At 48.2% G+C, this 25,958-nt stretch overlaps 3 protein-coding genes across 7 annotated transcripts in view; all 3 read left to right on the top strand.

Moving 5' to 3' along the window:
* COL16A1 (collagen type XVI alpha 1 chain) overlaps positions 1 to 2,613 on the top strand; it is a 51,737-nt gene extending 49,124 nt beyond the window's left edge. For all 5 annotated transcript variants that reach the window (XM_050794323.1, XM_050794292.1, XM_050794282.1 and 2 more), the window contains 4 exons: positions 260 to 326; positions 1,074 to 1,250; positions 1,448 to 1,525; positions 2,264 to 2,613. In XM_050794323.1, coding sequence (XP_050650280.1) covers positions 260 to 326; positions 1,074 to 1,250; positions 1,448 to 1,525; positions 2,264 to 2,466 — 525 coding nt within the window. In that variant the 3' untranslated portion in view covers positions 2,467 to 2,613. The remainder of the gene's footprint in view (positions 1 to 259; positions 327 to 1,073; positions 1,251 to 1,447; positions 1,526 to 2,263) is intronic.
* The window catches only part of FABP3 (fatty acid binding protein 3), a 263,378-nt gene continuing 238,887 nt past the window's right edge, over positions 1,468 to 25,958 (top strand). The window contains exon 1 of the mRNA XM_050796691.1: positions 1,468 to 1,477. The gene's annotated coding sequence lies outside the window, so the exon portion shown is untranslated. The remainder of the gene's footprint in view (positions 1,478 to 25,958) is intronic.
* PEF1 (penta-EF-hand domain containing 1) lies at positions 9,852 to 25,157 on the top strand. Its single transcript, XM_050795953.1, has 5 exons — positions 9,852 to 10,242; positions 19,531 to 19,828; positions 21,723 to 21,878; positions 22,392 to 22,535; positions 24,183 to 25,157. The coding sequence occupies exons 1-5, from the start codon at positions 10,219 to 10,221 to the stop codon at positions 24,410 to 24,412; spliced, it is 852 nt and encodes a 283-aa protein (XP_050651910.1). The 5' UTR covers positions 9,852 to 10,218; the 3' UTR covers positions 24,413 to 25,157.

The following is a 25,958-nucleotide window of genomic DNA, read 5'->3' as shown; positions in this document are numbered from 1 at the left end:
ATGTTTTGTACCATTTCTGGGTGGTTAGGATTTTGGATTAAGGACTTATGGAGGTTGCTGTGAGCCGAGATCGCGCCACTGCACTCCAGTCTGGGTGACAAAGTGAGACTCTGTCTCAAAAAAAAAAAAAAAAAAAAAAAAAAAAAGAATCTGTGGGAGGCTTCTGGGACCTTTGCCTTCCTCCCCATCCTTTATTTCCATAGGGGAAAGTGCCAGGCTTGGAAGTATAATTGAGGCAGGTTTTCTTCTCTTTCTTCAGGGAGACATGGTGAATTATGATGAAATCAAGAGGTTCATCAGACAAGAGATCATTAAAATGTTTGATGGTAACTGGCAGCCAGCTGGGTGGCAGTGGGTGCTGCCTGCCCTTCCTGAGACTTCTCTGCCCTGCTTTGGCCTCCTTTTCCTTAAAGCTCAATGTCCTCCTGCTCTCACCCTCCACACACTCACAGGCCTGGGGTTGACAGGCAGATGTTCAATTATCCTTCAGACCTTCCTTGTCACCTACTCTGTTCAGAGATAAAATGATTCCCTCCCGCGTTCCCCAAGCCCCTACTTGAGCAAAGGAGACAGACAAGAAAATTGGTATCAAACGAGTCTGCCTGAAGTGAGCTCTAAATACAGGGGCGAGTGGCACTGGAAGATGGCTGGGGTGGTTTATTTGAAGTGTTTTTTCTGTTCATTTGTTCATCCAACATTGATGTGCCAGGGACTGGGGGAAACACAGGCCCTGTCCTGAAGGGGCTGAACGTCTTGCTTGGGAAGCAGACCTTGAATGCCAAGCAAGGGATCCAGGCTTTATTCTGAAGCCGGCGGTGAACTAATGAGGGCTGTTGGAGCAGAGATGCCACAGTCAGATCTGTGCTTTGGAAGGATCTCCATGGGGAGCGATGTGGAGGCCAGGACATGGGACCCCCCTTGGGAGACTGACCGCCACACTCCTTGCCCTGACATCCCTGTGAAGGAAGGCTGCTGTGGACTCCATGCTGCTGACCTATATGCGGCATCTGCAGTCATTCTGAGTCCCCGGGGGACCCTCTGACCTGTCCCTGTCCTTGTCCTTTTTTTTACAGAGAGAATGGCTTACTACACCTCCAGGATGCAGTTCCCCATGGAGATGGCGGCGGCTCCGGGACGACCAGGGCCCCCAGGGAAGGATGGTGCTCCCGGCAGGCCAGGCGCTCCAGGGTCACCTGGGCTCCCTGGTCAGATTGGCAGAGAAGGACGGCAGGGCTTGCCAGGAATGAGAGGTAGCTCTGCCCTAGTTTCCAAGGGACACATGTAGTCCTTTGGGGCAGACCTAAGTATTCCATGAGGTCTGTTGTGAATATGGGATATGTGTGTGTGTGTGTGTGTGTGTGTGTGTGTGTGTGTGTTTCAAGTAATCTGACTGGCTGCGTCATTTTTCTGCTCAGGGATAGGACTTGTTTTATTTCTTTTGTTCCAGGACTGCCTGGTACCAAAGGTGAAAAGGGGGACATTGGTGTTGGCATTGCAGGAGAAAACGGTCTTCCCGGCCCCCCAGGTAGGAAAACCACCATTTGAGACCATGAATCCAGAGCAGCAGAGACCCCTTTTCTTTCCGTTTCTTCTATGACACAGCTGTGTCAAAGTCCAAACAACGACAGGCCAGTCAACCACATTTATAGTAATGCCGCTGTGTGCAAGACACTCTGCCAGGGCCTGTGGGGATGTGGGGGCGGAAGACTCAGTGCCTGTTCTTAAGTCTTAAACTGGGCTAGCGTGACGCAGTAGGAAAGACCTGCATGGAGTTGGGGCCGAGGAACTCGAGTTCAAGTTCTACTCAGCACCTCACTGGCTGTACACCTTGAAGAGGCCATTGAAACCCTCTGGAAGTGCTCTCTAAGATGCATGCTTAGCTGTATAGCCTGAAGGAAAATGGCCAAAGCCTGATGACCTGGCTCTGAGACCCAGCATCACAACTTAGCAGAGGTGCAACCTCTCTGAGCCTGTATCCTCATCTACAAAATTAGAAAATAGCTTCTCAGGAAATTGTGCAGATTCAATGAATAATGCATCAAAAGCACTCAGCCCTGTGCCTGGCACATGGAAGTTCTAAATAAAACTTGCCAGCAGTATTGTTATTGTTGAATCAATGTGAGGATCAGACTAGGTCTTCATGAAAACATGTGGTAACTTGAGAAACAGTCATCAAATGTAAGTTATTATTTGATGCCATTATGGTTTTTCCCCTTATGATCTGGGTCTTCTGATTTTCCCTCTGTGGCCCTTCCCTCCCTAGGTCCTCAAGGTCCTCCAGGCTATGGCAAGATGGGCGCAACAGGACCAATGGGCCAGCAAGGCATCCCTGGCATTCCTGGGCCCCCGGGTCCCATGGGCCAGCCAGGCAAGGCTGGCCACTGTAGCCCCTCTGACTGCTTTGGGGCCATGCCGATGGAGCAGCAGTACCCACCCATGAAAACCATGAAGGGGCCTTTTGGCTGAAATCACCACCTGCCTTTGGATGAAGGACTCCGTTGGGAATAAACGGCCAAAGCTTATAGGACTCTGTGACAGGTTGTGAATGTTTTTGTTGTTGGTGTTATTTTTAATTGCTGTTAATATTTTTTAAATAATAAAGAAACAAAACTATCTGCCCTTTCCCTTCCAGTGGGTTCCTCTGGTGCTGCAGCCAGAGCTCCCTGTTGCCCTCCTTTTCTCATTTAGCCCCAGGATCAAAAAAGAGCATTTTGGGTACAGGGGCACACACCTGTAATCCCAGCTATTCAAGGGGCTGAGATGGGAGGATCGCCTGAGCCCAGGAGTTTGAGACCAGTCTAGGCAACATAATGAGACTCAGTCTTAGGAAAATAAAAAGTAAAAAATAAAGGGTATTTCTCTCCTTGCCTGTGGTCAGCCAGTGGCGCTGTGGGATATTGCTGGATAGGGGCAGCTGATGATCCTTTGCTCCTCGGGATCTTGTGCCCTGTCCTTCATGCCTACGTCTCTTAAGTTAGACAAGGAGCATCATTCAGCCCCTCCTCTCAAGTGAACCAAAGCATGCTGGAAGGCCCCACTTCCGGCTTTAAAGGTCCCTCCCTATTTGATTCCCTAAAGAAACCAGTGTTCGGTACCCCACCCACTCTTTGCCCATCCACTTCACCTTGTCAGTGTGACCCAGAGCCGGTCCGGTTTGCACCCTGGGAAAATGCTACCCGGCGCTGAGGTGTGTTCATCCGCCTGGAAGCCCTTCCAAGCATGCAGGCACTTCTTGATGCTCCAGTAATTCTGTGATTAGAAAACCTGTGCAAACAGGAGAGAAGACAGGCTCCAGCTCTGTCCTAGGCGGCCAGGGAATGCTTCTCTGGGAAATGAGATGGAACCTTCTGCCTGTACCAACGCATGGCCCCGTCACCAGCTCTCTCTAAGTGCTTCCAGCAATGACTTTCTGGAGGGCAAATAACATCTCCTGTTATTCTTCATTATTCTAACATATGTGGTACTTTTCCTGTACATTTTAGCCTAGATCTTTAGAAACAGCCAGGTTGTATCAGTACAAAGGGGTCATGGGCAAGCCACGAGCAGATCTAAGCTCACGCTCCTCAAAGTCCACTGGGAGTTTGGTGATCTATCTGTTGTCTCCTTCTCCATATGTAAAAAAGGCTAGGAAGGGGAAAAAAGACAGTGAACTGAACATTATAGAAACATTCTCTCTTGAGCTTCTTCCTTCTCTACTTTTTAGATCGCTTGTCCTGATGGGCTGGATGCCCTGCGAGAAAGCAACAAGGCACTTCCAGGGGGATTTCCAAAGAAAGCTTTTGCACTGGCCCCAGTTATCTGGAAGGTTTATTCAAGTTGGATACACTTCAAAGGACTCACAGAGCAGGCTCAGAAATGTACCCAAAGTCTAGATGCTTATCCAAACTGCCTGAAGCCTTCAAACCGGCTGTCAAATCTCTGCAGAGCTGGTATTTCTAGCACATTTCTGAAAATTCCCTTCTCTAGTTGGGTCCCAAATAACAGGAGACCAGCCTATTGATGGCTTTTCAGAACCTCTGCCCTGTTTTGTTTTTTTTTTTTTCCTGCCAGGAGCAAAGGTGTGCTGGTGGCCAGGAGAATGAAATCAGACTCCTGAGCACGCCCGAGTGTCTCATGTGATGTTTTTAGATAAAGGAGGTGCTGATTCTTTTTTCATTTCTCCCCAGCTATTCTCAGTTAACCCTGGTTCTAACATAAAACATTAAAAAGCAAAGGCATCATTTTTGCATTGAAGTAGCGGCCAGGTTTTGGACAGTGGAAGAGGACAGATGTTAAAGCACTCCCATTGGAAGGCCAGCTTCCTCTTTCAGCCTAGTCTGCCGAGTACTAGCTGATGATAGGCCTTATGATGAGGAGCATGTTGGCGCCGGCAGAAAGAAAGAGAAGCAAGGACCAGCTGTGGAATTGAGCAGGTTGGCTTTGAAGACCAGAGGGGAAAAACTGCTATGAGGAAATATCAAACTCATCCCCTTTAAGGGTCACCAGGGAATCGATCCTTATAGAGTAAATGATGCCTTCTTCACTTTTCTTCCTGAGTCAAATTCATGCTACTCTTAAGGGATTCTACGACAGGCTAGGTTTAAGCTTTCACGATTTGAATGCATGTCTCCCTGGAGTTTGAAATTGCTGTATTTTCTTGGACCATGAAGAAACAGATGGAAAGCTGAATTTTATAGTCTCTTCTGTTACTGTGGTCAGCAAAAAATCCATGGATCTTGCTCATCAGTTCGGGAGCTGGGTAAGTTGAAGAGAAAGCAAGTGTCGTCCATTCCTCTTAGGCAGCTTTTGCACATTCCAACCCCATTATCCTTCTGTCTTCACTTCTTAATCTACTCCAGACTTTCGAGGCAGCACACAGATCATTCAGATTGGAAAAGTCTAACTTGATGAATCCATTCCTTTTCCCACTTTGTCCCAGGGACTGTACTAAGGCTCTGGGGATCCCAAGGCAAACTACACAGATATGGTCCCTGCCCCCACAGTGTCCACAGGGAGAGCAGACAGTTAAACAAGCACTTACAATAAAGTGGGATGACAGGGCAGTGCCAGGTACCAGGGGAGTGCACAGCTGGGGAACCTAAATGTGTCTAGACAAAGAGATGGATTCAGGCAGAGGGAACAGCACATGCCAAGGCCCAGAAATGACTGGGTGCAGCAGGCTGAGTGATGGGAGACAGAATAGTGTGGTTGGATTTTGGAGCATGAGCAGGGGAGACACAGTGTGAAGCCACTGGTGAGTTTCTCACAAAGGTGTGTCAAGTCAGGTTTGCCGAGTGGCGAGTACGCCGATTGCAGTGTGAAGGATAGGACTGGAGGGTCCTTAGTTAGAAACCCTCTGCTCAATAAGATGGAGAAAAGGCTGCTGTGTATTTATTCTGCAGAGAAATATCTAAACTTTGATGCTTCTGGAATTTAAATCTTCCTTTTTGTCATAATATTTTCCTCTGTCACTCAAATTCAACAGAATCTAGACTCTTTCTTCATTTGGGGTCTGTTAACCCCTTTACAAGAATAGATTTTTCTTTTTTTGGAGGTGGGGGGATGGAGTCTCACTCTGTCACTCAGGCTGGAGTGCAGTGGTGCGATCTCAGCTCACTCAACCTCCGCCTCCTGGGTTCAAGTGATTCTCCTGCCTCAGCCTCCGGAGTAGCTGGGACTACACCTGTAAGCCACCATGCCCAGCTAATTTTTGTATTAGTAGAGACAGAGTTTCACCATGTTGGCTAGGCTGGTCTTGAACTCCTGACCTCAGGTGATCTGCCTGCCTCAGCCTCCCAAAGTGCTGGGATTATAGATAGATGTGAGCCACCATGCCCAGCATTGGATTTTTTTTTTTTTTTTTGGTGCTGGAGATCCCAAAGGACTAGATCTTTTTTGTGGCTGTCCTGAATAGTTTATGGGAATAGACAATGTCAATGTACTCTCCTTATGATCCCATAATGGAAGGGAAGTGTGGCCAAATTGCCACGTCTGCTGTTCTCATTCCTCGGTTGCTTCTGTGGAAAGTTGCAAATCATCCTCTGATCCACAGCATCCAACTGGAATTTAAATTTCAGAACTGGATCTAGCTGGAATCAAAGAGAATTAATTCCATAATAATTAGGTGGGTGTTGGTATTCCTTCTCAGTAAGCCATACAGAAGCTTGGTGCAGAGCCAAGTGGCTCTTGGGAGGCTGTGTCTCTAGGGGAGGCAATATTTTCCAGTGGATGGGCCTTTCATTACCAAGCTCTGCCTCACCTCTAATGGGTCAACCGCAGGGCTTCCACCAACTCAGGAAAGTGCTCTGTGCTCTAAAAAAAGGCTGGAATCCATGCTTTCCCCTTGGGCTACAAGTGAAACAATAACAGGAACTTCTCCACCCACCTCTGTCTGCCTCAGGTAGTTGAGGTTTTGGAAGCGAGTTGATTGTTTTTCAGTCTTAGGAAGATCCTGATCTCTCTTTTATCCAGCCCCCTCCAAAACAAACATACCTGGGCCTGTGTGGGTCCTCAGGGGCACAGCCCCGGCTGTTGGCTTTGGCGGGTCCCTGACTCCCTAAGAGAAGACGTGGATGCCCCATCCATGAAATAGCACAGATCTCCCACAGATAGTTCTCCTAAGCCCTTTGCTGGGCATAGGGGAATGGGGGCAAATAATTCTCATAGGAGCTGGATTCTCATCACCTAGAACAGAGCCTGGCAAGAGGTGGGAACTCAATGGGATACTATGTTTATGGAATAAGTGAGTGTGTGTCACATGACTCCAGTTTGCAGGCCAGCTTGTCACTGTTCTCTCTCAGGCAAATATACCCCCTTGACCTTCAACCTTCTTCCCTTCTGAAGTTTTGCAGTTCAATTCCACCAATATTTTTTGAACTGGGGAGTTAGAAAGGTAAAGAAGACACGACTTACTATTAAATACTGAGTAGTTAAAAAAACAAATGCAGACCTGGGATCAAGTCCTACTTCTCCATTTATCTTTCCCCCCACCCCCCCAGGCAGAATCTCTCTGATGCCCAGGCTGGAGTGCAGTGATGCAAACACAGCTCATTGCAGCCTTGACCTCCTGGGCTCAAGCAATCCTCCCATCTTGGCCTCTGGAGTGGCTGGGACTCCAGACACATGCCACCATGCCTGGCTAATTTTTTAAAACTATTTTTTTGTAGAGACAGCGTCTCACTATGTTGTCCAGGCTGGTTTTGAACTCCTAGGCTCAAGTGGTCCTCCCTTCTGCTCCCAAAGTGTTGGGATTATAGGTGTGAGTCACTGCGCCTGAGTTCCATTTACCTTTTTGATAACAGGAAGGTCACTTAACCTCTCTGAGCCTCAGCTCCTCATTATAAATGGGTAATAGTGTCTATCTCAAAAGACTGTGGTGAAAATTAAACAACACATAGTACTTAGCACAATGTCTGGCACCTAGTAAGCACTCAATACATGATGATAATAACTACTAACGCTGAATTCATGCTAGGCACTATTCTAGGTGCTGAGGTTAAAGGAATACATAAGAAAATGACAGTTCTACAATATACATGTAAACAAATTGGACAATTCAACTAGTGACACGTATTATGAAAAAATAAGATAGATGATGGGAATGTGTGGGGTACAGTGTCAAGAAATGCCCCCCACCCCAGGTGATATCTTAACTGAGACCTGAACGATAAGGAAAAGCCAACCGGTGAAAAGTCAAGGGAAGAATATCCCAGACAGAGGGAAGAGCTAGTCCAAAGACCTGGAGGCAGGAATGAGCAGGCAGTCAGAGATCAGCCAAAGCCAACATCCAGGAATGAGCTCTGTACATTCCAGGAGTGGCACAACCAGACCAGCATGGCTGGAATGAGGCAAGGGGGACAGCAACAGCAAGAAATGAGGCTGGAGATGCTGGTATGTGTGGCCATGAATGTCATTAGGATGAGTTTAGCTTTTGTTTTAAGAGTGATGGGAAGTCCCCAGGGAGTTGAAGTCAAGGAATAAGATAACCACTTTGGCTGCCTGTGGAGAAAATGAAGTGTGCGGAGAAGAGTGAGAGCAGGAACATTAGTCAATTGGCTATTGTAGTGATCCAGGCACGGATGATAGTGTCTTGGACTATAGTGATAGTACGAACAGGGAGAAAAGAGCAGATGTGTACATGTTTGAATTAGAGCTAATGGAGATGAGGGAGGTGGGGGATTGCATGGAGAAAAAAAGGACACACAGGAATGATCTTAGGTTTTTGGCCTGAGAGACTGGGTGGATTTTCTGAGATGGAGAGGAATGGGTTTTGGGGAAAACATCAAAAGAAAACCCTTATACAAGGTAGGCTGGAATATGGCACAGTGACAGTACCAAGTGCAAAGGGGGAGTGGCAAGAGAGAGAGAGTGGCTAACTCTGGAGCTAAGGGGAATGTGGGAGGGTTAGGTGGAGAATGGAATTGGAACTAAGACTTGCAGGACAGGAGATGGGAGGGCTGCTGGTCCAGGTGAAAGGAGTGGTTTGAACCTAAGTCTAGGGCATGAGCAGGTACAATAAGCTCATTTTCAAATTTACACATGTGTTCCTGTCAGCTAAGAAAGCTGAAATTTAGAGAGGTTAAATAACTTGCCTAAATAAAATGTGGTAAATATACACCAAGGAATACTATGCAGCCACAAAAAGGAATGAGATCATGTCCTTTGCAGGGACATGGATGGAATTGGAAGCCATTATCCTCAGCAAACTAACACAGAAACAGAATACCAAACACTGCATGTTATCACTTATAAGTGGGAGCTGAATGAAGAGAGCACATATACACACGGGAGTCTGTCGGAGGGTAGGGGGAGGTGGGAGGAGGGAGAGCATCAGGAAGAATAGCTAATGGATGCTGGGCTTAATACCTACGTGATGGGATGATCTGTGCGACAAACCACCAGGGCACACATTTACCTATGTAACAAACCACATCCTGCATATATACCCCTGATCTTAAAATAAAAGTTGGAAATTTGAAAAAAAAAAAAAACAAAGCTTGCCAAAGGTGATACGGTTAGAAAGTGATAAAACAAAGATCCTCCCTCCAAAGCAGAAGTGCTGAATGGTGGAACTGAGCACAGAAATACAGAGTAGCAGAAGGGGCGGTAAGATTGGAAAGGTGAGGTTGGGCCAGATTCTGAAGGGGCCTGGAGTGCCAGAATGAAGAGACTGGGCCTTATTTTGTAGGCGTGGATGAACAGCATCCGTTGTAGGCTGTGCAATGGGTAAGTGGCATGATCAGCACTGTGATTTTGGAAAGTGCACTTGGTTAGATAGATGGGCTAGGCTGGATAACACTTCGTAATAATCGTGTCAGTCGCTGTACTAGATACTGGAGTTATAATGACAAGCAAAAACAGACAAAACCCTAGCCCACCTGGAAGAACTTGACAAAGTAATCAAATAAGCACACAAATAACTGTACAACCGGAACCACTGAGTGGCAAGTACATGGTGCTGAGATCACTCAGTCACCAGGATTTGACCTGCGATGGGGAACGACCTAGACTTCCCTGCTGAGAACTGGACATCCATTGACCCCGGTTCTAGGCCACCCACTGTGAGCTAGGGCAAGTCAATTGCCTCTCTGGACCTCAGTTTCCCCATTTATGAAGAAAGAGGCACTAGATAATTCAATTTTCCTTCAACTCTAACGGTCTGGGATTTTTTTCTCCAAAGACCACAGATCTGTATCCCACTACAAGGCTACTAACTGGTACCCAGTGTTTTGACATTAGAAAAGCAATTCCGCCATTGCCTCTCCCTACCGGGAAGAGTCGGTGGGTTCCCACCTTGTCAGGGGAACCGCCCGCCCCCTCCTCTCCTTTCCCGCGGCTCCTCCGCGGAAACTCAGGAGCTACGCCAGCAACTACGTCACTATCATGCGTCCCACTTGCCAGGTTATAACATGGCTACCGCAGCGACATCCCACCCAGGCTTCTCACTAAATATCCCAACCTGACCACCGCTTGGGCCCACTCCAGCTCAGAAAAGGGAGGAACATTAGCGCCGGCACAGCGGCCAAGACTTTTGGAAGCTCCATCAGTCACTTAGCTCCCCTGGTCTCTCGGGTAGGCATCCGCCCACCGCCCGATCGTCACTTCCGTCGGCCGATTGCGCCCAAGATTGACAGGCGCGGACGTCCAGTCAGATGCGGGCCCAGCCCCAAAACCGAGGCGAGGGGCGGGTTTGAGAGCGGAAAGCCCCACCCCTTGCCTGCGTGTGACGTCAGAATCGCCATGGCCAGCTATCCGTACCGGCAGGTGAGTGTGTGAGGGACCCGCGAATCCAGGTAGCGGCCGTGCCAAGCGCAGGCCCGGCGCCCTCCTGCTCTTTTCCCCCGCTTTCTCCGCGCCCTTCCCACGATGGGTTCGCTTCAGCGAGGCCTCGCGCTGTAGAGAACCGAAAAGAGACCGTCGGTCGCGCCCGGCTCACGTCATGAAGGACCGCACATTCGCGAGGTCGTGTCGCGTCCCCTTTGACGTCGCTCACGCGAGGATTTGGGGACCTTGGACCCCACAGGTCCAGGCTGGCGCTGGCCTGGGCTCCACAGCCTCCCAAGGCCCCCACGGGGGCCTTGGGCGGGGGCATCAGCCATGACCGGATGTTTCGAGTTCTGGTTCCGTCGATCTAGTTTGGGGCGTCGGTTAAAAATCCAGGCTTCCAGACCCACCCCACACTGCATCAGAGTCATCAGGAAACTTTGGTCGTAGCAGGCAACACAAGTGAGCTGGTTTGACCACTGACTTAGTTCAGCACCGCCATTTCGCATGTAGAAAAGTGAACCCCGAGAAGACACAGAACTTACCTGAAGTCACCAGGCAGTTAGGCAGCAGGGCCGAGGTCAGAACCCGGGCTGCCTTCAGATTCCTCTTCCCCAGCGTATATTCAGTGAGGAATACCACAGCAAGGTGATTCTGTGGCCAGAATTGTTTGTTGGGTGATAGTAGGGTGTTGAAGTGCACTTTGGAGTCAGAGGTAGGTTCATACCTTAGCTCTACTACCTAAATAGTTGTGAGCCCTTGAGCAAGATGTTTTGCCTTTCTGAGTCCAAGTATCCTCCTGTAAAATAGGGCCGAATAATAGGATCTGCCTCATAAAGCTATTGTGGAGAGTCAGGAGGTGATGCTTACGAAGCGTTTGGTACATAGTGAGGTGTAACAAGTGTTGCCCTTTAGCATTTTGATTTTTACTAGACTTCTAAAAGGCCAGTGCCCGGAGGGTCCTCAAAATAGACCCCTCATTTTACAGAGGAGGAAATGAAGCCCACAGAGGCCTGCGATCGCACAGTTATTTAGGAGATGAAACCCGTGCGGGAAATTTGGGAAAACAAGGTCAACTGGTATATTACACAGTGCTCAGCTGAGTATAGTCACATGCCAAAAGATGTAACAGCCCTTCCAAAGAGTGCAGTCTTGTACGGGTTACACAGTATTCGGACCTCCATTATCCTAATCACGAAGGCTCTATCGGCAAGCAGGTATTATTACCCCTAATTAACTGCTAAGGAACAAACCCAAAGAGGTTAAGTGGCTTCCCAAAAGTCACATGTAGTAAGTGAGGGTGAGGCCATGATCAGAGCTTAGGACTTCTCTTATTGCATCCGTAGAGAGAGGTAGGAAAGAGGCCACTGCAGGCTGGAGTTAGGAGAAAGTGTAACATAGCAGTTGTTTCCTAAAGTCCGTTCCGTTTGCTGAGTCTTGTGAGGTGTTAATAGATATTGTTAATATAGGAGGATTCTGTAGTTAACTAAAGTTTTGGAAATACTCTTCTTTAAGTATAGCTGAATAAGTTTGTTGACCACAAACAATTTCAAAATTCTTAATTTGCTAATGTACATGGTAAATCTTCCAGAAAGGAATATAATATGCAGTATTTCTTAAACACATTTAACCATAGAAACTCCCCCTTCCCTCTTTCTTTTCAGATGTCTGGTCACTTTTTGTGACTCTAGTATTTCTGAGCAACACAGGCTGAGAAAACATTCATAGTGCCTTGTTTCCCAGTGGCTGGTCTTCTGCCACAGAATCACCTGAGAGCTTGTTTAAGAAAGCACGCTTTCGGGTCCCGCTTCAGACCTGTTCTGTACCCAGGAATCTACATACTAATAAGCATTAGGGACAATTTGTGTGCATCCTAAAAACAGTGACAGGTTAGACAGAACTGTGCTAGAATTCTAGCTGTGTTAATAGTTATATACCCTTGGACAAACTAAGGGCTCTAAGCCTCTGCTTCCTCAACTGTTATATAAAGGGAGAAATAATACCTGTGAAAAGGGCTAAAATGAGGTTGAAATGCAGGGAGCCTGGCACGTTGCTAGTGCCTAGTACATGCCAGTGTCTGGTGGCAGCTCTTGCTGCTGTGACTGCTCTCATGCTATGCTGCCTGGGCTATTCTTGGAGTGAAATACTGAAAAGGAGCACAGAGAGAGGAGTCTGGAATAGAAAAAGAAATGTTGCTTTTTTTCCTACCATACCCTTGTCCGCCTCCTGGTCTCAGGTGTTCTAAGAAAGGAAACCGGTTGTTTTAGAGCATCTCAGTCAGTGCTGCCTCCCCTCCACCCACTACATAGCTTTGGAGGATTCCAGCCTATTGTTAGGAGTCAGAATTCCTGTAATTTTCCACTGCTTCCAGTCCAGGGTACCCAAGCAGGGACTGGGTATTGGAGTAGTAAAATTCAGGCACCCTTTGGTCTTATAGGGGAACCACCTTGGTGGATTTCAGTGCTTAAGAGCTTAGTTTCTGAAGCCAGAGAGAGTTGGTGTCAAATCCCTGGTTTGCCACTCCTTTGCAGAAGTTTGTTGCAAAAATCTGAGACTCAGTTTTCCCTTTTTTAAAAAAAACATTTTTATTTATTTATTTATTTTTGAGACAGAGTCTCGCTTTGTCGCCCAGGCTGGAGTGCAGTGGCACAATCTTGGCTCACTGCAACCTCTGCCTCCCGGGTTCAAGCAGTTCTCCTGCCTCAGCTTCCCAAGTAGCTGGAATTACAGGCGCACGCCACCACACCTGGCTGATTTTTTTTGTATTTTTAGTAGAGATGGGGTTTCGCCATGTTGGCCAGGTTGGTCTCAAACTCCTGACCTCAGGTGATCCACCTGCCTCAGCCTCCCAAAGTGCTGGGATTACAGGCATGAGCCACCATGCCTGGACTAGTTTTCCCTTCTTTAAAATGGAGTCATAGTAGTATATACCTCAGAATTACTCTAAAGATTAAATACGATAATCCATGTAAAGTGCCAGGTATGGTGTTGGGCATGTAGAATACTCCCAAGTGGAGGAGTAATGCAGTTATGCAGATTGAAGAGGCAATGTGATAAGTATTAAATGGGAGTAAGTGTAAGGTACAGCACCGGAGAGTGAGATACCTAACTCAGTCTAGGGGTACATCAAGCCTTTTTAAAAAGAGGTGATATTTAAGCCAAAAACTGAATCACTGGTAGAACTTAGCTGAGTGAAGAAAGGAATGATATTCCAGTGGAGGAAATAGCTGCACAAAGCCCAGGAAGCAAGTAAGACAGCCTAGGATTTTGGAGGAACTTTAAGAAGTTCAGTGTAGTTGTAGTGATGTGGGGGAAAGGGGTAGGAAATTAGACTAGAAAGGTAAGCAAGGGCCAGATCCCAAAGGGACTTGTGTGCGTTTTGGGGGAGTGTGGCTTCATCCTAAGAGTAGGGAGGGAGCCAGTGAAGTGTTTTGTCCCATTTGTACTTCAGAGCGCTCACCGTGGGGTGCTGTGAGAATGGATTGAAGCAGGAGAAACAGGAAGCAGGGATACCGGTTTTGACGCTATTGAGGTAATCTAGGCTAAAGAGAACTGTGACCTGGTAGAGGAGATTTGAGAAGCACGTAGGAGGTAGAGTTGAGAAAACTTGGTGCCTAAGTAAGGTGACAGAGAGGAAGAAGGAGGAGGTTCCCAGGAGGGCACTAAGGCTTTAGGTTTGTATGATTAGGCGGAAAGGGGCCCCATTCACTGAGATGAGAACACAGGGAGGCATGGGTTTGGAGGGAAGGTCCAGGAGGCTGCTGGTCTGTAGCTCCGGAGTGATGAAGCTGGAAAGATTTGAAAGTGTGAGCACAGAGGTAATTGAAGTCTGGGGATGGTTCTTGGCTCATTGTTTATTGGTTGCATACTTCTCTCCTATTTCACGTGGCTCTGCTGGTGAATGCTTGAACCATTCCTTTTGTCTAGTGATTGTTTAACCCCTTAGTTTGGGCTTCCCACCTCCTCCCATGCACTTGAAGAGTAGCTCTGGGGTGCAGACCTGTCTTTGCAATGCTCCCTCCTCCATTCGTCGTCAGAGCTCAGCTTGGAACAGCCTTTGATACCTTTGAGCTTTACAGGGTCTTGAGGTTAGAAGAGTGAGTCCTCAGAACTGGAAAGAAAAAAAAAAAAAAACCCAGGACTTTCTGAGGTGGTTATTTGGGAGGAGGTAAGCTCCCTACTGCTTGCACGAGTGCAAGTAGAGATTCCACGTGGTGCTACAGAGATTCCATTATTAACTGAGAGGTTGGACTGAAGAATCTTTGGGGTGTTACGAAATGTGGCTCTCGAACTGGGTCTAGGTGCTGGGATGAGAAAGAATAAGATTTTCCTGAGACTCCCTGATTTCTGGGCTTGAAGGCTCTGAGAGATCACCTAATCCAGCCTTCCCCCTCTACCTCTGTCCGCGGTAGAAATTCATTATATTTAGCACAATCCCTCGCACAGACACATGCTAGGCTCTCACTCATTTATTGAGTGAACAAACAGGAGGGGGTAGTGTAGAGTCATGCAGACCCTGACTGGAATCCCAACTCACCCATTCTAGCTACATGATCTCAGGTATGGTATTAAACTCTCTGCCCCTTAATTTTCTCATCTGCAAAATGGAGATGATAGTGTTTACCTCACAGGACTGAGGATCAGTGAGAGCTGATTGAACTGGAAGCCCCTAGCAGAGCCTCAGTAAATGTTCATTGCCCCCCGCTCCCCCAGGGCGTCAGATGTAGCTTATTTGCAATCAGCCAGAGCCCTAGAGATAGTTTTTCTGTGTTGCTTCAGAAGCTGCAGTTACTGAACTCTTCCTGTCTTTTTTCTCCCACTTCACAATCTTGTGTTTATCGGTATGAAATAACTCTTGGAAAAGCTCTGAAAAGGGCTGGGAGCATGGAGTAGTGTAAAAGAACATGGAGTCAGGGACGCTGTTTTTCATTTCTGGTTCAGACCTTTGCTGACAACTCAGTGACACTGGGTGACCCTCTGTGAGGCAGGGACCACCTCATCTTCTTCCCCAAACTTCCTGTGTAGCCTGGATTCTGTCTCAGTTGGCTCCACCTCCTTCATCTTGTGCAAGCTAGAAAAACCCGAGTCATTCTAAACACTTTCCTCACTCCTCACTCTTTCCTAATCTAATTAGTCACCAAGTCATGTCTGGTCTATCTCTGAAATAGCTTCAGAATCCATTCCGTTCTCTTCATCCCCCAGTGTGCTGTCTGGTTCATGCCCTGCCTGCCCAACACCTGGGCTACTGCCTCCCTCGCTGGCTCATCCTCCACACCGCTGCTGGCTACTTCCCTAAACCAAGGTTCTGATCACGTTCCTCTCCTATTGGAAACCCTTCTATAGTGCTCTGTTTTCTCTGGCATAAAGCCCCAACCAAACTCTTTAGAGTGGTGTTCATTTGTTCAAATATTTGTGGAGACTTGCAGGTGCCAGGCACTGTGCTGGGCCCTGGGGTACCATGATGAGTGAGGCCCAGTGTCTGTCCCTGGGGAGCTTACTGTTGGATGGGGAAGATGCTAGACAGACAGAAACTACTCTTAGACACTGATACCTCACAGCTAACTGAAATGCAGTGGGAGAGGTGCTTGGTCAAGGAGTGTATAAAGGGCCTGCCTTTCTGGGTTCACAAGGCATTCTTGGCTCTGCAGGTTAACTCATTCCCTGAATGCACTATGCTCACTCTGAAGTCTGTGCCTTTGTCTTTCTTCTCCCTTCTGTCTGGAGTGTCCTTCCCTGCCTGCCTTTTGGAGAATGCCTGTGCATCCTTCAAGGACCAATTCCAATATCACTGCCACTTCCTCCAGGAAGCTTTCCTTGATCCACCTCATGCGTTGTTTATTTATTCATTCTTCAAACAGCACAAAGTCCTCCATCTAAGCTTCCTTGATAGCACATAAGTAGATTTTTCTGAATAGCACTGATCAGATTGTATCACAATTTTCTGTGGGCTCCTTAAGGACAGGACTTCATTTAGTTGTGTCCTCAGATCTACCACAGAGCCTAGTACGATATCGTCACTCTGAAAATGTGTGCCAAATGAAGTCCTTTAACAGCTCTGTGGCTTAGTTTCTTCATCTGTAAAAGAGGCCAACTAACATCATCCTTTTTTCTGTTAGGAGGTCATTGGCAAGATTCTGCCAGTAGTGTTTGTGTTTGTGAAAGTACTTTGTAAACTACAGAGGAGGTCTTTAATGCGGGACGGAAAGGAAAGGGTTTAATTGCTGCGAGACTACAGTAGCCGGAATGGCAGGAGACCTGCCTGGCGCACCTGCTTTGTTGGCCTGGGGGTGTTTCTTGGGTGGTTTATAGGTGGTTTCCTAGGTGCCAGATGCAGTTTATAGCTTTGTTCACAGGGCTTATAGTGGGGCAGCTACTTCTGGCTTCGTGTCTGGCCTGTTCTTTGGGTTGCCCAGATTCTGTAAAGTCCCCACTCCCTTTCCATCCTATGCTAGAATCCTGAGCCCTATTGCTTAAGGAAAGAGCACTGTAGCAGGAGGCAGGGAGAGTCCTTGGGTGCAGAGGAGTGGTCCAGCCTTGTCTCTGCTTCCAGCTCACAGCATGACTTGGGCAAGTCCCTCCCTCCTCCCCGTCTGTCAAATGAGGGGGTTAGGTTAAGTGACTTGTCTTCTGGGTATTTCTCTTATCACACCTCTCCAACCCCTTGGGAATCTTGTTCGTTCTCTAAGCCCTAGCTCAAATGCCACTCTCATGGAAACACTCCCTGATTTTGCTCTCCTTCCTTTGCAGCCCTGTGGCACATGACTTATGTCTCCATTTCAAACACCTATTTTCCTTATGCTGTTTTGTTAGACATTACACAGTGTCTACATATTAAGTCCTGTTAACTGTGAGCTCCTTCAGATTGCTTCACTCTCCTTTATACCCCACCCCCCACAGTTCACCTGGCCCAGGATTTTGCTGATAATAGTAATTAATATAACAATAGCAGCTATGACTTATTGATCATTTGCTTTATGCCAGGCACTGTTGTAAAAACTATTTTTCTTATGTGAGTGGTTTTCAGACTGTCTTTTCAGTCGCTGTGAGGGTTCTTCAGAGCCCCTCAGAATCTAGCAAGGGAAGGGGGTTCCATATGGTAGGGCTCTGGAGCCCCTACCTTACTTCAGCCAGAGCAACTTTCTTGTGTTAGTTTTATTTATTTTATCAAAGGATTCTTTCTTTCTCTTTTTTCGTTTTTCTTTTTTGGAGACAGGGTCTCTCTCTGTTACTCAGGTTGGAGTGTTGTGGCACAGTCACAGCTCACTGCAGCCTCCAACTCAGGCTCAAGTGATCCTCCCGCTTTAGCCTCCCGAGTAACAGGGACTACCGGTGTACCACCATGCCCGGCTGATTTAAAAAATTTTTTTGTAGAGGTGGGATCTTACTGTGTTGCCCAGGTTGGTTATCAAAGGATTCTTTAGCTAAAAATTAAACAGAATTTTGCTGCATTTATTTCTTATACTCTGCAGAACAGTCCAATGAGGAAGGAATTGTTCTATTTGTGAGGAAGCAGGCTCAGAGAGATGAAGCCACAGGCCCACAGTCATGAACTCAGCTGATGGGAGCAGAGTTTTAAATTGAGATCTGTCTGACCCATTCTTGTCTGTGAAGGAGTCTTGCTAGTATAGTAGCTCTGACAGCTTCTAGGGAGGAAAAGCTCCCAAGGATTGCTGAGTCGGGGAGGTGACAGGGCCTGCTTCCTGCTCTCCCCACAAAAAACCTCATGAATTTGGCCTTAGCCTCAAGAGTAATTATCTCAAGCCATCAAACACAACAAAAAGAGAAAGCGCAGGCTCTCGGCAGCTTGGCCACTGGTGCACTCACAGCTTGATCTAGAACATATCTAGATGGTGCCATCCTTGGAGCTGGGCCTAGCTGCTCTCTGTGCCCTTGAGTTCAGCTTGTCTGCAGATGTGTTGGGGCTGTGCTCTGCTGCATCCTGTGCTAGCCATTTAGGGAGATGGAGTGGAACACTCCGAGCCTCAGGGATCCCTGGCTATTGGTGTGGGAAGATGGATGAGAGAGGGAATGCCCCCGTGTATGTTCTAATGCACAGATGCCCTGGACATAGAGCCAAGAGACCCAGGTTCTGGTCCCAGCCCCTCCACACAGCCTGTGTGTGACTTCCCTGGACTTGAGTCTTGTCCTCTGTAGGAGGCTATTATTAATAGTGTTTATTGAGTGCTTAATCTGTGCCAGGCCGTGTGTCATGACTGGCCTCATTTCATTCACAAACTAACCTGAGAGGTAGCTTTATTATTCCCATTTTACAGCAGAAGATATTGAGGCTTAGAGAGGATAAGTCAGTCCAGTTAGTAAGTGGCAGAACCTGAACTTGAACTCTTGAACTGGTTGTTTTTTGTTTGTTTGTTTGTTTGTTTTGAGACTGGGTCTTACTCTGTCACCCAGGCTGGAGTACAGTGGTGCGATCATGGCTCACTGTAGCCTCGATCTCCCCAGGCTCAGGTGAGCCTCCCACTTTAGCCTCCTGAGTCACTGGGACTATAGGTGTACACCACCACACCTGGCTAATTTTTGTATTTTTTTAGTAGAGATGTAGTTTTTCTGTGTTGCTCAGGCTGGTCTCTAACTCCTGGGCTCAAGCGGTCTTCCTGCCTCAGACTTCCAAAGTGCTGTGATTACACAGGTGTGAACCACCACGCCTGGCTGTTGAACTGGCCGTTTAAACCACTGTATCATATTGCCTTAGAAATAGGGTCTCCCCTGCCTGCCTCACAGAGTTGTGAGTGAGGATAGGGAAATGTTTTTACATTAGGGTAAGGAAGACATGCTGTGGATGAATCCATGCTATAGCTATGTCATTTGTCCCTGATGAGGGTCAGGGGTGTGTGTTAGAGACTACATTTGCCCCATGAGTTCTGCAAATAGAGATGGGAGTACCACAGGATGGACATTTAGAATTCTGTTTGATTCATTTGCCTATTCATTCATACAGGAAATATTTACTGAGCATCCATTCTACACTGGGAGCTGGGGATAAAGTAACAAACTAGACAGGATCCCACCCTTTGGTGTGCAGGAAAGGAGAGTTAGGAAAGGAGGATTTCAACCCTGATTCTGCAAGTCATTGGCAGTGTGACTTTGGGTAACTCGTTGCTCCTCTGGAAGCCTCAGTTTACCCACCTGAGCAGTGAGATCGTAATTCCAACCCTGCCTATAGGATCAGTTGAAAGGATGGTGGTGGAAGTGCTTTATGGCTGTGAAGTGCCATACTCTGCCTAGTTTCTGGCCTCATCATTCTGACTGATAATCTTGCTCTTCCTACAGGGCTGCCCAGGAGCTGCAGGACAAGCACCAGGAGCCCCTCCGGGTAGCTACTACCCTGGACCCCCCAATAGTGGAGGGCAGTATGGCAGTGGGCTACCCCCTGGTGGTTATGGGGGTCCTGCCCCTGGAGGGCCTTATGGACCACCAGCTGGTGGAGGGCCTTATGGACACCCCAGTCCTGGCATGTTCCCCTCTGGAACTCCAGGAGGACCATATGGCGGTGCAGCTCCAGGGGGCCCCTATGGTCAGCCACCTCCAAGTTCCTATGGTGCCCAGCAGCCTGGGCCTTATGGACAGGGTAAGTAGTGATCTTGGACTCTGGGTACCTCTTGATGTGGTTCTGAGTTATCCATGGCCAGCCCTTGTCCTTCCTGTGGGTGTGCAGGCAGCCTGGTCTCTGGCACCTTAGCACCTTGCTTCCAGCTTCAGTGTGTGTCCTTAAAATGAGAAGTCTGTCAGCTAGTTTTGTTGCAAGCATTTGTTTGTATTACTTGCTCATGCTTACTTTCTTTTGCTTATATGTCAGCAACTGTTAGTTGGCTGTTAAGTTTCTGTTCCGTGTGTGTTTTCATTCAGGGATCCATGCTGAAGGAGCAGCTCCTGTTTGGGATATGTTATCTTTGTGGCAGAGAGAAAGAGCAGGAGAGCTGGCAGGAATGCACAATGCCTCTAAAAGTGTCTCTGAAGTACTGTATGTCTTGCCCACTTGCATTCTTTTGGCCAGAGCACCCCCTGATCAAGACTGACATCAGTAGGATGGGAATGGATGCCCCTCTGCAAGCCACCAGGCAGTAGGAGAGGATGTACAATGCTCTTATAGGGAAGGGGAGATTAGCAAATAATCTAATAATAGATTATTGAACTGGCCTTTTCAACCATTGTACCATATTAGTACAATGTCTGTGGGTGTGCAGACTGTGTCTCCTGGCTAGAGATTATTAGCCAGGAGACGATAATATAGCCTACCATGGGGAGAAACTCAGTTTAAATATTCGTTTTTCTGTGAAAATATCTCAGAATACACACATTCCAGGCTCTTTGCTGAGGATTTTATTTTACTGTTATCTCATTTAATCATCACAACGATTCTGGGGAAATGGGTTCGTTTTAGAAACGTGGAAGTCATTATTCAGAAAATTAAACATTTTGCCTAACGTCACATAAGCTAGTAAAGATCAGAACTAGGGTTTGAATCCAGGTCTGCTTTGATTCCAAAGCCTGAGCTCTTCTATACAAACTACACAGATCAAACATGTTACAGAATCTCTCCTGCCCCAGGGCTGTGGCCCTTGCTCCCCTATGACACCGATGTTTTAGGATGATGGGTAGAACCTGCCTGGATTTTCCCAAGGAGGTCAGACTAATCCCTAAGTCAAGCAGATCTTTTTCCGTCTGTCCTTACTGAACTTTGGTACTAGGCAGTGGTTTCTGTCTTCCACAACTGCCCATGGCTATCTTTGTGTGAAGGGACCCTTATTGTGGCCAGTTAACTCAGTGTCCTAAGATAGACAGACTTACCAGCTTCTACACCTTTTTTTTTTTTTTTTTTTTTTGAGATGGAGTTTCACTCTTGTTGTTCAGGCTGGAGTGCAATGGCGTGATCTTGGCTTACCACAACCTCCACCTCCCGGGTTCAAGAGATTCTCCTGCCTCCATCTCCCCAGTAGCTGGGATTACAGGCATGCGCCACCACGCCTGGCTAATTTTGTATTTTTAGTAGAGACGGGGTTTCTCCATGTTGGTCAGGCTGGTCTCGAACTCCCGACCTCAGGTGATCCACCTGCCTCGGCTTCCCAAAGTGGTGGGATTACAGGCGTGAGCCACCGCGCCTGGCCACTTCTACACTTTTATCTACCCCCCATTCCCCCCCATCTCGCAGTTCACCTTTTCCAGAGAATTCTTGAAATGCTACAGGAGTATAGGTCCCTGTTCCTTAAAAACATAAAATCAATTAAGAGTAGTGGAACATTATACAAGAACTCCAGAGGACTCATGGAATAGAAATCAACTGCAAATACTCATGAATCTTCACTGAAAGTCCTCTTCCATCAGAGTAAGAATGTCAGCTTGGTGGAAGACAGGGAAGGTGAATTTGTGAGGCTTTGTGTGTAGGAAAAACCTGTAGCCAGGAAGTTACTGAGGCTGGCCCTTCCTGGCATTTCTGTTGATGGCCTTCACACCCCTTCCTCCAGGTGGCGCCCCTCCCAATGTGGATCCTGAGGCCTACTCCTGGTTCCAGTCGGTGGACTCAGATCACAGTGGCTATATCTCCATGAAGGAGCTAAAGCAGGCCCTGGTCAACTGCAATTGGTCCTCATTCAATGATGAGACCTGCCTCATGATGATAAGTGAGTCTCCGCCTTGCCCTTGGGCCCGAGCTGGGGCAGAGCCACCTGATAGTGTACAGTAGTTGGGTAGGTAGACATTCTGAAGAGAAATTCATTGACCAGGGAGGACTGTGGGGAGGAAGCTAGGTTCAGGGTGAGATCCCCTAGACTGAGAGCTCTTTTCCTGAGATCTTTCTTAAGTTCTAGACCCTGCCTAGTTACAGGCTAACTCAGTTTCCTCTTCTGTAGAATGGTTCTCCCTCCCCTGGTAGGAAACAGCAGGGAGGGGTCAGGTGCCAAGGCTGCAGAGAAAATGCAGTTCTGGATGGGGTGGGGCTAAAGGTGTCCAGAGTAGTAGGACGGTGCAACGCTTGATGTGGGTGTCTCAGGTGCAAGCATCTAGGCCCTAGGCCTTGGTTCTGTGAAGTCGCCTACTCCAGCCTGGGGAGAAGGGCTGCCTCAGTGGGGCCTGAGGGGGACCCTTGGCTTTCAGTCTTGAAGCCTTCCTTCCCTCCTTTCCCTCCTCACCTTCAGACATGTTTGACAAGACCAAGTCAGGCCGCATCGATGTCTACGGCTTCTCAGCCCTGTGGAAATTCATCCAGCAGTGGAAGAACCTCTTCCAGCAGTATGACCGGGACCGCTCGGGCTCCATTAGCTACACAGAGCTGCAGCAAGGTGCGGGTCATGGCTGGGGCACGATGGGCAGGACAGAGCTAGACTCTTCTCTTTACACCCTAAGATACACAAAGGGATTTCCTCTTGCTACCGAATGTCCACCTGCACTACAGAATGCTGTTCTCAGTGCAGGCCTGTGTCCCTCACCCCTTCTGTGACCCAGTTGGGGCACTGAGCCAAGATCCAGGGCAAGGAAACACCTGGGTCCAGAATCAGGGCTGGACCCTGGAGTGCTGGGTGAGATGGGCCCAGCCACAGGGAGCCTTAAGGATGGAAAATTGGCACCTTAAGGGCTATGAGACCAGTGTGTGTGGCTGAGGTGACTCCTTCCTCTCCAGTTTCTAGCATGTAGAATGGAAAGAGTCCTGAACAGGGCTCAGAAAGATGGGTCTGTTGCCACCCCTGCTAGTGGGCAGTTTCTCTCCCAACTTTGGGACCCCGAGCACTCTGAAAGTTGCAGTTGGGGAAGATGACCTGAGGCCACAGCCCCAGGTCTGGTTCCAAACTGACTCTGTAAGGCAGGAGGCCACAGTTTGGGCTCAGGCAGGTTAGTAAGAGGTTGGGGGGGAGGACCCAAGAGGGAGCTTTGCCACCCAGGAGGGAGAAAGGGCTCCCCAGAGAGTCTAGTCCTTTGCCCAGGCTGTGGATTTCATTCAGACTAAGGAGGTCTGTGGACAGGAGTGAGTGCACCACATCTGCCCCCAGCAGAAGGGAGGGGAGATGGCCTATAGTAATGACCTACTCTTGCCAGCTTTTGCCATGGATATTAGTAAGGGTGATAGTAACCACAGCAAAACAGATATTTACTGAATGCTTGCTATTTTTAATAGGCTTATGTGATTCATTCTTCCCATGTGCTAGGTACTATTTATAATTCCACACCCTTCAATTAAGAATCCCTTGTTATCTCCCTTTTACAGGTGAGAAAACTGAGGTTTAGTGTGGGTAACCTGCCTAAGGGCCTGCATAACAAATGGAGAGTTGAGGTTTTAGCCTGGCCTGGTAAGTTATGAACAGAGGAAGGAAGGAAGCAAGCATCCCAGTGAAGAGACAGGATGCTCCAAGAGACCTTGGAGTGGCGGTGACTTTATTAAAATAGCACTTACTGAGTGCTTTTTATGTGCCAGTCACTGTGCTAAGTAGCTTTACCCATTTTAATCCTTGCTAGAACCTACAAGTTAAGTATTATCCCCATTTTAGAGATGATAAGATAGGGATAGTGAGGCTAAGCAACTTGCCCAGGGGCTGACTCCAGAGCGGGTCCTCATACCTCTGCTGTGCTGCCTCTGATGTCTGCCCCAAGCAGGGTGGTCCTGGGAGCTCAGGCTTCCTTTTGGAATGCAAATGAGTCAGAGATGATTGTGGATAGTCCGTTGTCATCTCTGGAATCCCATGAGCCTCAGTTGAAGAGACAATAATGGAGACTGGGAGAAAGAGGGATGAGGGCCTTCCACCTAAGGGTAGCATCCAGACAGGGCCCCTGTTGTGTTCCTGATATCTTAGACCCTTGGGATTTCTCTGCCCTCTTTATGCTTCTGTGCCCGTCCTCTCGAAGTTCCTTGAACTGCTGTGATCCAGTATTGCTGATTGATGGAGGTGCTCATGGCAGGTTTTTGTGTGTCTGGTCTATGTGCCCCTCTTCTCCAGCTCTGTCCCAAATGGGCTACAACCTGAGCCCCCAGTTCACCCAGCTTCTGGTCTCCCGCTACTGCCCACGCTCTGCCAATCCTGCCATGCAGCTGGACCGCTTCATCCAGGTGTGCACACAGCTGCAGGTGCTGACAGAGGCCTTCCGGGAGAAGGACACAGCTGTACAAGGCAACATTCGGCTCAGCTTCGAGGACTTCGTCACCATGACAGCTTCTCGGATGCTATGACCCAACCCATCTGTGGAGAGTGGAGTGCACCAGGGACCTTTCCTGGCTTCTTAGAGTGAGAGAAGTACGTGGACATCTCTTCTTTTCCTGTCCCTTTAGAAGAACATTCTCCCTTGCTTGATGCAACACTGTTCCAAAAGAGGGTTGAGAGTCCTGCATCATAGCCACCAAATAGTGAGGACCGGGGCTAAGGCCACACAGATAGGGGCCTGATGGAGGAGAGGATGGAAGTTGAATGTCCTGATGGCCATGAGCAGTTGAGTGGCACAGCCTGGCACCAGGAGCAGGTTCTTGTAATGGAGTTAGTGTCCAGTCAGCTGAGCTCCACCCTGATGCCAGTGGTGAGTGTTCATTGGCCCATTATCGTTACTACCTGTGTTCCCTCACCAGGCCATCCTGTCACACGAGCCCATTTTCTCCAAGGTGGAATCTGACCAAGCATGAGAGAGATCTGCCCATGGGACCAGTGGCTTGGATTCCGCCACACCCATAAATCCTTGTGTGTTAACTTCTAACTGCCTGAGGCTGGCCCTGCTCAGACAAATCTGCTCCCTGGGCCCCTCTGGCCAGGCTCTGCCTCCGCGGCTGGGACCCCTCACTTGCCTGCCATGCCCTGCTCGGCTTCAGTCTCCAGGGGACAGTGGGCACCTCTCTCTGCCAATACTTTTTTTAATTTGCATTTTTTTTCATTTGGGGCCAAAAGTCCAGTGAAATTGTAAGCTTCAATAAAAGGATGAAACTCTGGGGTTCCATGTTTTCCACCGTGATTTCTCAGCTACAGGTCCATCCACTCCTTCTTTCACTGACTATTTAAGTACATCCTATACACCAGCCATGCGGAAAGCAGCAGCTTGTGGGGACATGGCCTATGTGGGGCTCCTATCCACTGCCAGAGGGAAGTGAATTGTAGGGTAGCCAGCTGGGGGCCCTGCCGGGTTCAGTTCAGTATGGCCTGAAGGTCTATTCAGGAAGCTATTTCATAGCAGTTTTAGGGCAGGCATTCTGGGTTGAAAGCAGCTACCTCAAACTTCATAGCCTGGCCTTTCTATTTTCTCAGGCCCTAGTTTTATCTTCCAGACAAACTCCATTTATTAAGTCATAACTTTCCCCCCATTTTTATTAAGCACAGACATCTGTACTTGCAAGTCAGATCTTTAGATCAGCATAATACCCAGTCTACACCGAGTGTCTGTAATGAGCTGACCACATTTCAATCAAAAGCCAAAGACACCAGACATTCTAGTTTGCCAGGGGGCTTTATTCTGGGTAATGGTGATTATCTTTTGGCTTTTTGAGATAAAGAGCTCTGAGGCCCTGTGCAGGGCTCTCCTCCCTGCAGTGGGTAGTTGGAAGTAACTATGACTGTTTTGCAGGTCAGTGAGGCCCAGCAGTGTGTCGGGCTTAGCCAGGTCAGCTGCATTCTCCTCTGGGCTGCTGTAGTGCTAGAATCCCAGCATTAGATGAAATCCGGTTCCCAGAGGCCAGCCCCTATCCAGAGCTATAATTCCCTTCATAGGCCCCATGTGAGTCTGGCCTCTGGTTCGCC

The sequence above is a fragment of the Macaca thibetana genome, chromosome 1 (genome assembly GCF_024542745.1).
Source record: "Macaca thibetana thibetana isolate TM-01 chromosome 1, ASM2454274v1, whole genome shotgun sequence".
In the NCBI taxonomy this organism is placed as follows: domain Eukaryota; kingdom Metazoa; phylum Chordata; class Mammalia; order Primates; family Cercopithecidae; genus Macaca; species Macaca thibetana.
Note: the sequence above shows the minus strand (reverse complement) of the source record. Positions and strands in the feature narration are given on the sequence as shown.